Below are 14193 nucleotides of genomic sequence, written 5' to 3' on the forward strand. Positions count from 1 at the left end.
CGGCACGACTGGTGGGCGTATGATGGGGGAGCAGCAGAGGAATGCCATCTGCCACAGCGGCGCCGCGGGGGGCACCTGATCGTGCACACGGAAGACAGGACAGCCGATTTAGGAAAGGGGCCACTTTGGCACACAGAAGAGCTCAGCGGGAAGGCAGCTTGTTTGGAGCCGAAGCGGAGGGGAGGGGGAAGGATGGCTGCCTGGGCAGAAGGTATTCCCGCTTTCCAGGCTGGGGTCAGCGGCCAGCAGTCCGCGAGCCCTGGCGCCTGGATGGGTATGTATGGGGGGCGGGGGAAGGGGGTCGGAGAAGAGAGAGATTGCTTCAGCCTCGATGTCTGCCAGGGCGCCCGGGAGGGAGCTGGATGCGAATTTGCCGGATGCGAGCAGCAGGCGGCAGCCTTGGCCTTGCCTTGAACAGGCCTGCGGAGCCGGGTGATGTCAGTAGTGGTTGGGCTGGCAGCAGTCTGTACTTCCTGTATAAAGGAAGGCTCGTCTGCAAACACCACTAGCCAGTCCCAGCTTCTTTTGACGGAGCAGTCGCCGCCACCAAAGAAGCAGCCGCAGCAGCAGTAGCAGCGGCAGGATTGTCAAATTCGGGAGCCTGCTGTCCCCCCTCCCTGGCTAATCCCTTCCGCTTCCCGGGATCCTGGCTTGACATCTCCGGACCCAGGAGCTGCATGAGTGTGCGTGCAAAACAGCGGAAGAATGGCAGTCCTCAAACTCACCGACCAGGTACGAGGGGGTGCCCCGGGCGGGCTGGAGCGGGGCAGGTTCCCCAGCCACTGCAGCCGTCGCCGCCGGCTGGGGAGAAGCTTCCCCCGGGGTCCCGGGGAGCTGACTGGCGCCCCGCTCAGCCGCCCCGGCGGGGGAGAGGGCGCACTGCTGAGGAAGAGGAGGTTGAGGATGGGGATGGGGAGAGAGGCTCGCCTGGGCTACCGGCGAGCTGTTTACACAGGGAGAAGGGGAGGAGTGTTTAGGGCTGTGCGCTGCCTTCTAAATCCCGGCGTTTCCCAGTTCTCCTCCCCCTTGCCCTCCTCCCCGCCCTGTGCCGTCGGAAATGCCCCTGCTGGTCTCGCTCTCCCCCATCCCTCCCTCCACCAAAGGGGAGGAGGAGGTGACCGACTGTTTGGGTGGTTCTAGGGTGCAGCCTAGATCCGTGTGTGTGTGAGTGTGTGTGTGTGTGTGTGTGTGTGTGTGTGTGTGTGTGTGTGTGTGTGAAGGGAGTGATTATATGTGGGCTAAGATCTGAGACGGAGCGAAGGGGGAGGGGAGGCTTTAAGGTTCTCCCCCGGGCTAATAATGTGCTGCGTAGTGTAAGCTAAGTCAGATTTTGCATTCGGTCGGAGAAGGCATGCAAATACTAAGGAGAGGAGGAGGATACTGGATGGGGGGGTGAGGGGGAGGAGGGACGGAAAAAGAGAGCGAGAAATATAGATTGGAGATACCTCAATGAACCAATCAAGTAGAATAACCCAAGCTGTTTCTCTTTTAAGGCATATGTGTGGTTAGCCAGTATTTATCCGTTTGACATTACATTCTGACTTCCTCTTAAACTGCCGTGTGCGTGTGTGTATGTGTGTACCCTTCAAGGCTGATTTTCGGACTCTAGCTAGTGCTCGGTCTCTCCTTGTGAAATGGGAGGGTATGGTTGTCCGTCTGGACATTCCTGGTGTCCCTAACTGGTGGTGGCTTGAACCCCTGCCTTGTCCATTGATTAGTCTACTTTCCTTCCTCCCTGACATGCTACCCCTTGCTGCTCTATATAGTATTTGCCCGGAGGTGGTCTGCTTATTTCCAGGCTGGTGAGATTTGTGCGCCTTCCAGGGGCCCACCCTTCCCTTATTCTGCTCTAAGTAAAGGGGATTAAAGCACGCCACCTTTGTGTTTGCCCTGCTACCTTTCATAAATCGATCTTTATGTACAACCGACCAAGTGACTGATCAACTCCCCTTTGATTTCTTCCACAAAGCTCTAGCTCCCCCCAGTCTCCGCCAGATAATTTATAATGAAATGAACATTCTGAAGAAGGAAAAGCCTGTGCTGGAATTCTGAGGGGAGAACTCATCTTGACACTGACACGTGTAATTAAACCTATTTTATGGCCTTTCCCACCTCTTAGTACAAATCTTGGCCTTGTCTCACCTCAGTCTTTAAGAGAGATCGAAATGATTGGTTAGTTGTTTAGTCTAAGACATTGAATTTTGGGCCTGTCTCTCCAGAGACATAAGTGAGATTAATTACCATAATGTCTAGTAACGACTTTTCTTTTTATGTTAAAACACGAATCCAAAGTTTCAGAGATCTTTACAGACTATTAGCAATAGATTCATCCCTAAGATTTTTGTTTAATATACATTTAGCAGGAAGAATACAACTGGTGATTGGAATTAATTCTTGCCATTGGTTTTAAAGCATTTAAAATGTTTTGTAAGTTGATACTAGGTTTTCCACTGTCTATTTGGTTCATGTACTTTGCCAACTGTTAGACATTCCCTTGTTTTATTCTGCTAATTTTAGTCTGTCTTGGTCAGACATCTGTTCCCATATACATTCTGTTGCTTTAGTATTTGCCCATCAATTCCAAAATCCCCCAAATGTAATTTGTATGTATGCAGAGTAAAGTCTCTTTAAGTAAGGTTTACTTCATCACATGCTTTAAAGATAATTTGCTTTATATCTCAACTGTTTTAAAATTAGTGCTTTTTAAGCAAAGTTATATACACCGATAAAAAGATATTTACTTACAATAATCTTTTCATACTTATCATAAAATTTATCATACTGTTATATTCTGAAATATCCTTGGATTTATTTTTTTTTAGCCTTGGAAATAGAGCCAGGGAAAGAAAGTTGCCAAAGCTTCTTAAACCTTTTCCACTCATGATCTCTTTTAATCTCAGAAATTTTTTTGTGATCCCAGGTATATAAAATATAAAAATCAAACATTTACTGATAATAAACATTTTGCACCCCCCAAATTCAGTTATGAGACCCCATAATTGTGGGGTTGAGGACCAAATTTAAGAACTTGGGACCCATATAACTGTTTCTACCTAATACATGAAACGCAACTGAGAAATAGTGAGGTTCAGGTAACTTTTGGGGAAAAGGATTGAAGATTACATGGAACTTCTGGGGATAGTAAAGACAAGTAATAAGTGGCTTTGTAGGGCACTTGGTACAGGAAGTGAGGTCTTTTCAGGTTTTATAAAGGTTTACCATTTCAGGCTAATGCTCTAAGTTCTTGGAATCTTTTTCACAGTTCCTGTGAAAGCTTGAAACCTTTGCTTAAACCTCAGCTTGAAAAATCTTCTCATCATTCTGAGTAGAGAACAGCTGTGGTTTTAAACAACTGCTTTTTATTTTGTGATGGAAAATGTTTCTATTTATTAAAGACTGAGGTTATTTCTTTTTCTTTGTTTCATATTTTGTTGTGTGAAGTGAATCTCATGGCTCTTGAATTTTCCTCTGACTCTCTCTTGGTTACTAGTTTCATAAGTTGTCAGTCTTGGTTTGTTTTTAAATATTTTGGAAATAAGTGTTAAATGATAATGCTATAACCTCGGTTTTGTTACCATGAACTGGTTTGGGTGAGGATAATAATGGCTTGAATCACTAGATCCTATAGTAACCTCTTAATCATTTAGCTAAAGAAAAAATGCAATTTCTTGTATCTACTGGGGGTGAAGGGAAGGAGTCAATAAGTAAAGGGATGGGCATGCAAGTGTAACTTCTTTTTCCCTGTCATGAAAAATAATTTGAACTAGTAAGACTTATTCTGGAGGTTGATATTTGGCCCTAGAGTTGTAGTTTTGGTATAATGGAAAGAAGATAAGAACAAGGGTCAGGAGATCTTGGTCAGTTTGCCACTTATTTGAGTGACCTATGGCTAGTCATTTAATTTTTTCTTTATGTTAGTTTCCTTATCTGAAAAACAAGTATGCTAATAATGCTCCTATCTACTGTTGTGAGGATCAAGTAAGGTTTTGTATGTGATAACTGTTTTCTTTAAAGTGCTATACAGATCACAACTTGGGAATGATAACATCTGGCCTCCTTTCCTTCCCATCCCCCTCTTCTTTTCTCTCCTCCTTGCTGTTTAGGATGCATTTATTTTCAAGTTTAAAATTTCAACATTAGGAAATTTTTGAAAACTCCTTTGCGCCTGAGTAGTCTTTGGTAGTTATCTTCCCTCCTCACCCCTGTCCCCAAGAATTACTTAGCTCCTCTTAGATGAGGATATACATACATACATACATACATACATACATATATATATATATATATATCTTAGATGGAATATATTGCTGGATCAATACTTAAAATCTTACTGATTATGATGACCCATAGCTTGTATGTTCCATAGGCAGTTTTTGAGAAACTTTTATGAAAACTTTCATATTAAAATGGATGGTATTTAACTACAGAATAGATAGAATGTTGTCAAGAGAGGCTATCAAGACAACTACATTTTAGATGAAATAATGACTTTTTTGATTTGCAGTGATAAAAGATTCTATAGAAATATAATAACTTCTTAGATGGAATATAATACAATAAGGTGAAAATGCTTATAATTCTGATCCAGGGTTTTAGGGATCAAATTTTTTTTTTCTAAGATTTTCAAGACTAACATTGTGAAGTATAAACTTTTGCTGCAACTTTAGCTTGGAACAATTTAAAAACCATAACATCAAGTATTCATCTAGAATGATAGAATTATTTTTGGTCTGATTAATTTATATCATTGTTACCTGTGATGCTAATATTCTTTTTCTCTTCTAGCTTTCCTAAATTATAGGATTAGTACTAGGCAGAATGTTTCTATAGATTAGTCTTGCTCTGCTGTTCCCAGACTCTTATCCCAGCATTTAATATTACTAAATATTGCTAAATATAAAGAAATATTCATATTTCTTTCCTAGTCCAGTTGTAAAACTTATCACTTACCTTGCAATGACAAAGGACCATGACTAGAATATTGCCTTGTTTCTCTTTGCTCCCTATTATTTATTGCTGACTCTATCATATCTGATTCTTCATGATCCCATGGCCTATATAGTATGCTAGGCCCTTCTATCTACTATTTCCCGAAGTCTGTTCATGTTCATTATTTCATGCTACTATCTATTAATCTCATTCTCTGTTGTCCCCTTTTCCTTTTGCCTTCAATAATTCCCCTTTCACTTTCTACCTTTGTACTTATTTGTATGCATGTAATTAACTTTCCCCCTTCTTGTTCCCTCTTTTAAACTATGCATTACTCAATATCAGGGATCAGTCAGTGAATAAACATTTATTAAGTGCCTTCTATATACCAGACACTATGCTAAGGAACAAGGTCCCTTTTCATTTTTCACATCCACCTTGCACATATTGGGCATATAGTAAATACTTATTAAATTGATTTATGACCTCTAGTCATATTTAAGAGAGGATAGAATAAAGGTGATAAACCAATTTCCCTACTTCTTTAAGCACTTGTATCTCTTAGTATAAACTTGATTTTAAGTAATGAAGCTAGTAGGCAAAGAACTAATCAAATGCCTATTTCTAGCATCTTACATGCCAGAAACAAACTGGTCAGTAAGAGTAATATGGTAAGAAGAAATGAGAACATGAGATAAAGTGTTTGCAATAGGAATGGGATGAGAGGCTGAATACTAGAGAGATTGTGGGCATGGGAATGACATGTCTTAATAACCAATTGAAGATCTTGGGAGAGTGTTTTGATGCTACAAATCATCTTGCTTTGAGTCATAGGCAAGATGATAGTGACATTGACAGGTTTTAAAAAGTTTGGGTGGGGAGAAGGTGAGTTCAATTTTAGACGATTTAAAGTGCCAGCAGGCCATGCAGGTGGACATATAGGAAGTTGGGGAGAGAAGGAAAGGCTGAAGGTCTGGGGAGAAGTTGGAGAATGATATAGATTTGGGAGTTATTAACATAAAGATGATTTTTGAATACATACTCATTGATAGAAGAAGAGAGGAGAATCTAGGACTTTGGAGGACTATCTTTATTCAGGAGATGAAGATGACAAAAGAAGCAGGGAAAGAATAGTAGAAAGATAGGAGAAACATATAAGTATGAAGTCAAAGAAGTTAATGTAGGACAGGTGGTATCTGAGAGAAGAAGATGGACTGTGTACAGTACAGTGTACACAGAATGGTGTACAATGCCACAGAAAGGTCAAGGAGGATAAAGAGAGAAGCAATTTCACCAGATAAAACAATAAGATTATTCATGGCTTTTCAAGGAGCTATTTTAGTAATGAGTCTAGCCATATTTCAGGGGTTGAGTAAGTATAGACTTTTCTTTCTTGAAGTGTGGCAATGAAGGAGAGACCAAAAAAAAAAGTTTGAGGAAGTAGGAGACTCAAGGGAAGGGCTTAAAAACATTTTTTTTTTAAAAGTTGAAGAGACCTCACCATGTTTGTAGGCTGAGGAAAAGAAGCTGACAGGAAAAATTTGAAGTTTTATGTGTGACAGATCAATGAAGGTAGGTATGAGAAGTTACTGAGAGGATAAGATAAAAAAAATACAGGTGAAAAGATTAGCTTCAACTGGAAAGAGTGCTGCTTTGAATTGTGATTTGGGGTCAGAGCATTTGAGTTCGAATCTCAACTCTGCTCCTGGCTGGATAGGACTAGGGTAAGCCACCCTACGTTTAGGAACTTGGAAAAAACTATGGATCTGGAGTCAAAGCCTGTTAAAATTCTGGTTTTGTTACTTGTGTGACCGGGGACAAACTATTTAATCTATCTCAATATCATTTTTCTTATCTATAAAATGGATGCTTTGTATTAAGTTATTAATAAAGCTTCTTCTTGTTCTAAAACCTATGATCCTAGGACCGAGAAGATGTATTGGGATATTTAGAGGAGAAAAATTATCTCCTATGAATAGTGAGCACATATTGCTATATGAGGAGAGAATTTTAACACCTGTTGTGGGGAGAGGTTTAGTTGTCAATAACAAAAGAGTAAATAGATTTGCTGAATTGTAATGAGGGTTTAATTAAGATGAAAAACCATAAGTTTGCCTTGGATTCAGATAGCATGATTTGGGGATTTAACAGCCCCATCCCACCTTCATCCCCCAAGCCCACTCCCCAGCAGCATTTGGCTACTTGGGTATATGAGCCGAAGCATGATAAAAGTTACCTTGGGTTGAGGGGTGGTGGAAGTAGCACGGAGGGGGATACAAAAGGGAGAAAAGAGTGTTATTGGAATGGCCATACTTGAGGCCATAATTGAGTTAAAAGACTAGGAGTATAGAGTTTCACTTCATATGAATCAAACAGAAAAATTCAAGAAGTGAATTATAGGCAAAGCTTGCCCAAAGTCATTAGGGAGCAGTTAGTGGCATAGAATCAATTTGATAAATGATTATTCTAACCATCTGTGTTATATATAGGTGGGGTTTAGTTATAACAAATGAAAAGCTTTTGTCAGGACAACTTTACATGGGATATGGTTGTTTAGCCAATTTCCCCAGAGTTTTCTTTTTTTTTTTTAAATTAAATAATTAATTATTTTTAAATACACATTGCTTTGTGAATCATGTTGGAAGAGAAAAATGGGAACAAAAGCAAAAACCATAGGAGAGGGGAAAAAAACAGAAAAGAGAAATGAACATGGCATGTGTTGATTTACATTCAATCTCCACAATTCTTTTTTTTTGGATGCAGATGGCATTTTCTATCCAAAGTGTATTGGCATTGCCTTGGATCACTGAACCACTGAGAAGAATCAAATCTTTCATAGGTGATCATTGCATATTCTTGTTGTTATTGTGTACAATGTATTCCTGGCCCAGAGTTTTCTTCATATTTTAAGTCATTTTTACATGTACTTTGTTTTTCAAAGCACTCTCATAATAATCCAGATTTAGGAATGTTGTTGTTTTCAGACATATATGACTCTTCAGAATTCCATTGGGGGTTTTATTGAGAATGGAGAATAGAGTAGTTTGTCATTTCCTTCTCCAAATCATTTTACAGAGGAGGAAAGAGAGGCAAACAGGATTAACTGACTTGTCTAGAGTCACAAGTGTCTGAGATTAGATTTTAACTCAAGAAAATCAATCTTCTTGACTCTAAGCCTGGCCCTTTATCCACTGTGCTACCTAGCTGCCCATATTTAGGAATATCAACTTATATTTCTGAAGCACAGGTCTGACCTCTTCACTTTGCTGCTCAAGACACTTCAGTGGTTTCTTAGTGCCCTAAAATGAAATGCAGACTGGTTAGTCTTTTGGGTATTTAAAACCTGGTCATGGTGTGTAGGTCAATTACATGCTGTTTTGTCCACTCTTCCTCTCCCCCCTCCAACTCTGTGTTCAATTCATTTCATTCTATTGTCTGTCTCTCTTGACTTTGAGCAAGCTATCCTTTTTGCCTGCCATCTCAGCTTTGTTTTTAAATCCCTAACTCCCTTCAAAGGTCAAGTACTTTCTCTTACAAGAAGCCCTTCCTAATTCCCCAGCTGAGAGCATTCCTTTCCACACTGTAATTAATTTTATATTTACTTGTGTACATATTATTTGCTCTAAGTAGATTGTAAACTCCTTGAGGGTAAAGATTGCTTCATTTTTTGTCTTTTGATTCCTCAGTACCTGACCCACAAAAGCTACTTAATATATGCTTGTTTAATTGAATTGAGCCAAATACATGTGGTATAAGTATTGTTATCATTTTATAGATATGAAAATCAAAACTCAGAGAGGCTAAGGGACTCGTTTAATAAGTGTCACAAAAAACACTTTTGGTGCTAAATTCTCCCATCCTCAGCATATGGAGTATCTAGGTAGTTGTACCTTTTTGAGACTTTGTTTGATAATTAGTCCCCTAAATCATGGCCTAGACAAAATGGTCAAACCATCAATAAAAAAAAATTGATGAGGTGATTGATCTTTGGATTCTACATCTATTTCTTATTACTAAAAATTAAAAATTGGTTATTGGTTTAGGGTAAATCCCTCCTGAATAGTTTTTTTTTTTACTTTGGAGATGTTATAACTATAGCAAGACTTTGCCAAGCTTAACTGGGTTATGATTTTGATTAATTGCCTCATCCCCCTTCTATCTAAAATATTCTTTTAAAGGTTGACTACTATTTCTGCCTCTGGAACCTGCAGGGCATATTGCTAAGCATCTGACAGAGACTTTGAAAAACATAAATTCTGACTAGAATACTAGTTGTTGCTTGAGTGTTTCATATTTAGTACATTAAAGTGAAGGAATCCAAGTTTAAATCTGTTACCATCTCATTGACTTAAGTCAAAAGCTGTGTGTAATTTTAAGTATAGTTTGAACTGAACAAGGGCTTAAAACTTTTTCTACTCTTGACCCCTTTTTGCCTTAGAAATTTTTACTGCATATTGGTTATATAGGTATATAAAATGGTTATACAAACATTTACTGATAATAAATCATAATTTTGCAATCTCCATATTCAGTGACATGAACCTATGTGGGGTTGTGACCTACAGTTTAAGAAGCTTTGGACTATATGACAATAAAGACTCTTTCAAATTTGAAGTTCTATGTGAAGACCTTGCTTATTCTAGTTCAGTAACTGTGGACTTTATCCACCATTTTGCCTATAGCTCAATTTCCTTTTTCTCAAAAGAACTAAGTGTTCCTCCCTCAGCATCTATGCCTTTGGGTTAGAAAGAGTTGTAATGACCATTTCCAGGGAGGTATGAAATCTCAAAGCCCACATGATGGGCATGTGTTAGCATTGATCCATAGAAATTACCATGTTTGGAAAGTAGGAATATGAATCCTCATATACTTTTTAACATGATCATCTCTGATTTCTCTGGACCACATTTTTCATAGGGACCATATTTTTACTTTGTGAACCAGTGACAAGACACCCCGAGAGGGTTGGAATTCTACTTGGTCCTTCTAAATGTGCATTACCTATAAAGCACACCCCTTCAACTACATAAGAACCCTACAGGTCAGAATTTATTTTTATTGAATAATATTTAACTTATCTACCCAAAACAAAGCTATTTCATGGCTATTATTAAGTCTTTGGCTAAGGAGATGGGATAAGACATAGTCCCTATTCATGATAGAAGATTATTTCTTTCATGTCTATAGTCTAATGTTATAGACTGGAAAGAAACGTAATTGCAGATAGTGTTAATGAGTAGACAGAAGTGAATCTTGAATAAAGGGAGATCCTAAATTGCATTATTAGCAGGAACAAGGCAATTAAGTACTTACAAATAATACTCTGTGTTTTGTTATAATATGTTCCTTATTGGACAAAATTCAAAGCAGTTTTAATATTCCATCAAGTTCATCATACTAAGATTCTGCCTATGTTTCCCCATCTTATTTGGGACTCTTTTAGAAGGGAAACAATATGCCTTTTTTTTTTTAGTAAGGACACCAAAGCTTCTCAAAGGGGTAATGTTAATAGTATTTTATTTTTCCAAGTCCATGCAAAGGTAGTTTTCAACATTCACCTTTGGAAAATGTTGTGTTCCAAAATCTTCTCCCTTTCTCTCCCTACCTCCTCACTAAGACAGAAAGCAATAGGTTAAATATGTGCATTTTTTCTAAACATATTTTCATATTCATCATATGGGGCAAGAAAAATCAGATGAAAAGGGGAAAAAACTGAGAAAAGGGAAAAGAAAACAGGCACACAAACAACAACAAAAAAGTTAAAAATACTATGCTTTGATCCACATTCTGTCTCCATAGTTCTCTCTGGATGCACATGGCACTTTCCATCCCAAATCTATTGGAATTGTCTTGAATCACCTCATTGTTGAAAAGAGTCATGTTCATTACAGTGATCATCACATAATCTTATTATTATTGTGTACAGTGTTCTCTTGGTTCTGCTCACTTCATTTAGCATCATTTCATTTAAGGCTTTCTAGGCTTTTCTGAAATCAGCTATTCATCATTTCTTATGGACCTGTAATTTCCATTATATTCATATACCAGATTTATTCAGACATTCCCCAACTGAAAGACATCCACTAAGTTTCCAGTTCCTTGCCACTATAAAAAGGGCCGCTACAAACATTTTTGCACATGTGGGTCCTTTTCCCCTCTTTTATGATCTCTTTGGGATATAGACCCAGGAAAGACCCTGCTGGATCAAAGAGTATGCAGTTTGATAGCCCTTTAGGTATAGCTCCAAATTGCTCTCCAGAATGGTTGGATCATTTCACAACTCCACCAACAATGCATTAGTGTCCCAGTTTTCTTCCACTCCAATATTCATCATTATTTTTTCCAGTCATTTTTGTCAATGTGAGAGGTTTGAAGTAATACCCTAATCTATAGGTTTTTTTAATCAGTAGTGATTTATAGTGTTTTTCATAGCTTTGGTTTTATATGGCTTTAATTTCTTCTAAAAATTATCTGTTCATATCCTTTGGCCATTTATCAGTTGAGGAATGGTTTGTATTTTTATATATTTGAGTCAATTTTCTATTTTGGAAATAAGGCCTTTATCAGAAACACTGGCTGGAAAAATTTCCCCCTAGCTTTCTGCTTCCTTTCTAATCTTGGCTGCATTGGTTTTGTTTGTGCAAATACTTTATAATTCAATGTAATCAAAATTATCCATTTTGCACTTCATAATGCTCTCAAGTTCTTCTTTGACTATGAATTCCTTCCTTCTCCATAGATCTGAAAGGTAGGCAATCTGTTTAATTTGTTTATAGCATTACCCTTTATGTCTGAATTTTGAACCCATTTTGACCTTATCTTGGTATAGTGTTAGATGTTGATTAGTGTTTAGTTTCTGCCATACTATTTTCCAGTTTTCCTAGCAATTTTGTCAAAGAGTGAGTTCTATCCCAGAATCTAGGATCTTTAGGTTTGTCAAACACTAGATTACTATAGTCATTGACTATTGTGTATTGTGAATCTAGCCCACTAATTCACCACTCTAATTCTTAGCTAGTACCAAATTGTTTTAATGACTGCTGCTTTATAATATAGTTTTAGGTCTGATACACCTTCTGTTAAGGGGTAATATTAAGGACAGTTACTCAGAGGAGTATGCTTATATTGAGGGGGGGGGAAATTGTGAAGAGCCTAATACTATGTTCACTTGATAAATTTGGACAAGAAAAGGCAGGACACATGATGGGGACAGTATGAATCAAGAAGTCAGCCTCTGTGGAAAAAAATCTTTCCTTTCCTTTTGTGGTATGTGTGGGAATATTCTCTAGTGTCTTCTTGTCTTCTTCATAGTCCCCTCTTAGAATACAGTTGAGTGAGTTGGTGACTACATTTAAGTTTTAATCATCAAAGCATTTAATCAGCAAAGCAAAACAAGATGAGATTATTTTCATGGAACCAAGCTTTGGGAAAGGTGTAGATAGCATAGATATAGTTCCAAATCTCAAAGCGTTTTTTGTTTCACAGGATCATAGATTTAAGTTGGAAAAGACTCTAGTCCAATCCTTGGCCCCTTTTGCATGTATAGATGAAGAAGCTAAAGCCTAGAGAGGTTATAAATTGCATAGCTCAAACAGCTAAGTAAACAGAGTTCCAGGCTTGGAGTCAAGAGGATTTGAATTTGAATCTCATATCAGAAACACTGCTGTACCTAAGTGATACTAAGGTCACTCAAATGTCTTTCAGCTTAGTTTATCTATGAACTGAAGATAATAGAAACACCTATCTTATAGGGTTGTTTTGAAGATCAAATATGTTAATATATGTGAAGAACTTTGCAAACTTTTAAATGATATATAGATTAGTATGAATAATAAGCATCACAGCTAGGATTCAAGTCTGTCTCCTCCGACTCCAAATCCATTGCTGTTTTCATTCCACCATAATTTGACAAAGCTTGGAAGTGATCTTTTTAATCATATACATGGTTTTAAAACTAATGGACAGCATTATATTATAATATATTATATTATAAATAACAGCAGTGTTTTCTGTATGAATAAATCATTGTGGGATCAGAGAGTTATTCCTCTATCTTCTTTGGACTCTACCATTTTTCTGTTCTCATTCTTCCCTTGGCTTTCCCCCCCCCCATTATTTCTCATAAGATGAAAGATAGTAGTTCAGTAAACATATTATGCTATCTTGTTGTTCAAAAGACACCTATGCTCTCTGATCTGCTGCCAAAAATAAGTAAGTTTTTGGATCACTTATGAAGCTAGTATAGCATATGACTCTTTGAAGTGGTCATCACTACCTTGGTAAAATGATCTGATAATCACTATTTTAAAGTAACTTAGTATTTGCTTTGTGAGAGAAAGGTATTGGACTTGACTTTCTATGGTAAGTTACAAAGGAAACCTAGCTGAAACATGGCTGCTCCAATCTTCTTTGTGATACTTATTACTGTAAGTTTGTGATACTAACTATTGTATTTTATGTTGAATGTATCTATTTCAGATTTTACTCTTCTGTATTTCAGTAGGTCTTTGTTAGGGATGTTAGGGAGTATCATTTCTATACTTTCCAGAAAGTAGAGTCTTAATATTCCTATATAAACCAGAAAAAAGGTTTTAGTTCTTGCTAGTAGGTTTTTATCGTTATGTACATGTACTTGGGACAGGGGGAGGTTCTTATATGATTTTTTTTTCAATCTGATGTCTTTTAAGGCAGTCACTCAATCCTTCAATATGAATAAATGTTGCTGTTAAAACTAGCGGGGGAATTGCACTGTGGTAAAAATCCTAGATCTGTCCAATGGTCTCTATTAAAAGTTTATGTTGTTTATGGTTATTTCAGCAAGTTTATTCTTGAAGGGTTGAATTAACCTTGTAACAAATTCTCTTCTTCCTTTGTATATTAGAAAGTTTTGATTACTTTAAAGTGCCCTCCATATCCCAAATTATCTTAATGGTTAGCTTATACTTGGTGTTCCTCACTCATTGCCTTTCCTGGTTTTAAACTCCTTTTTTCAATCTGTTTCATTTTATATGAAATTGCCAAACACCTATTTGAAAGAGAAAGCAATTTTAAAACTTTGCTTCCCACACCTTTTGTTTCTTAGGGTGGGTCTCTCCTTTCTTTTTTAAAATTATTAATAATAGCTTTTTATTTTCAAAATACATGCAAAGATAGTTTTCAATATTCGAACTTACAAAACTTTGTGTTCTAAATTTTTCTCCCTCTCTTCCTCTTCCCCCACCCCCATCCCAGCAAGTAATCAAATATATGTTAAATATGTACAAT

General features: G+C 37.6%; 1 protein-coding gene across 11 annotated transcripts in view; it reads left to right on the top strand.

Annotated features, from left to right (window-relative positions):
- The first annotated feature begins 429 nt into the window (after window positions 1-429).
- Window positions 430-14193, top strand: part of ANKRD44 (ankyrin repeat domain 44) — a 344106-nt gene continuing 330342 nt past the window's right edge. For all 11 annotated transcript variants that reach the window (XM_074302785.1, XM_074302794.1, XM_074302788.1 and 8 more), the window contains exon 1: window positions 430-732. In XM_074302785.1, the coding sequence (XP_074158886.1) occupies window positions 706-732 (27 nt within the window). In that variant the 5' untranslated portion in view covers window positions 430-705. The remainder of the gene's footprint in view (window positions 733-14193) is intronic.

The sequence above is a fragment of the Sminthopsis crassicaudata genome, chromosome 3 (genome assembly GCF_048593235.1).
Source record: "Sminthopsis crassicaudata isolate SCR6 chromosome 3, ASM4859323v1, whole genome shotgun sequence".
Lineage (NCBI taxonomy): Eukaryota > Metazoa > Chordata > Mammalia > Dasyuromorphia > Dasyuridae > Sminthopsis > Sminthopsis crassicaudata.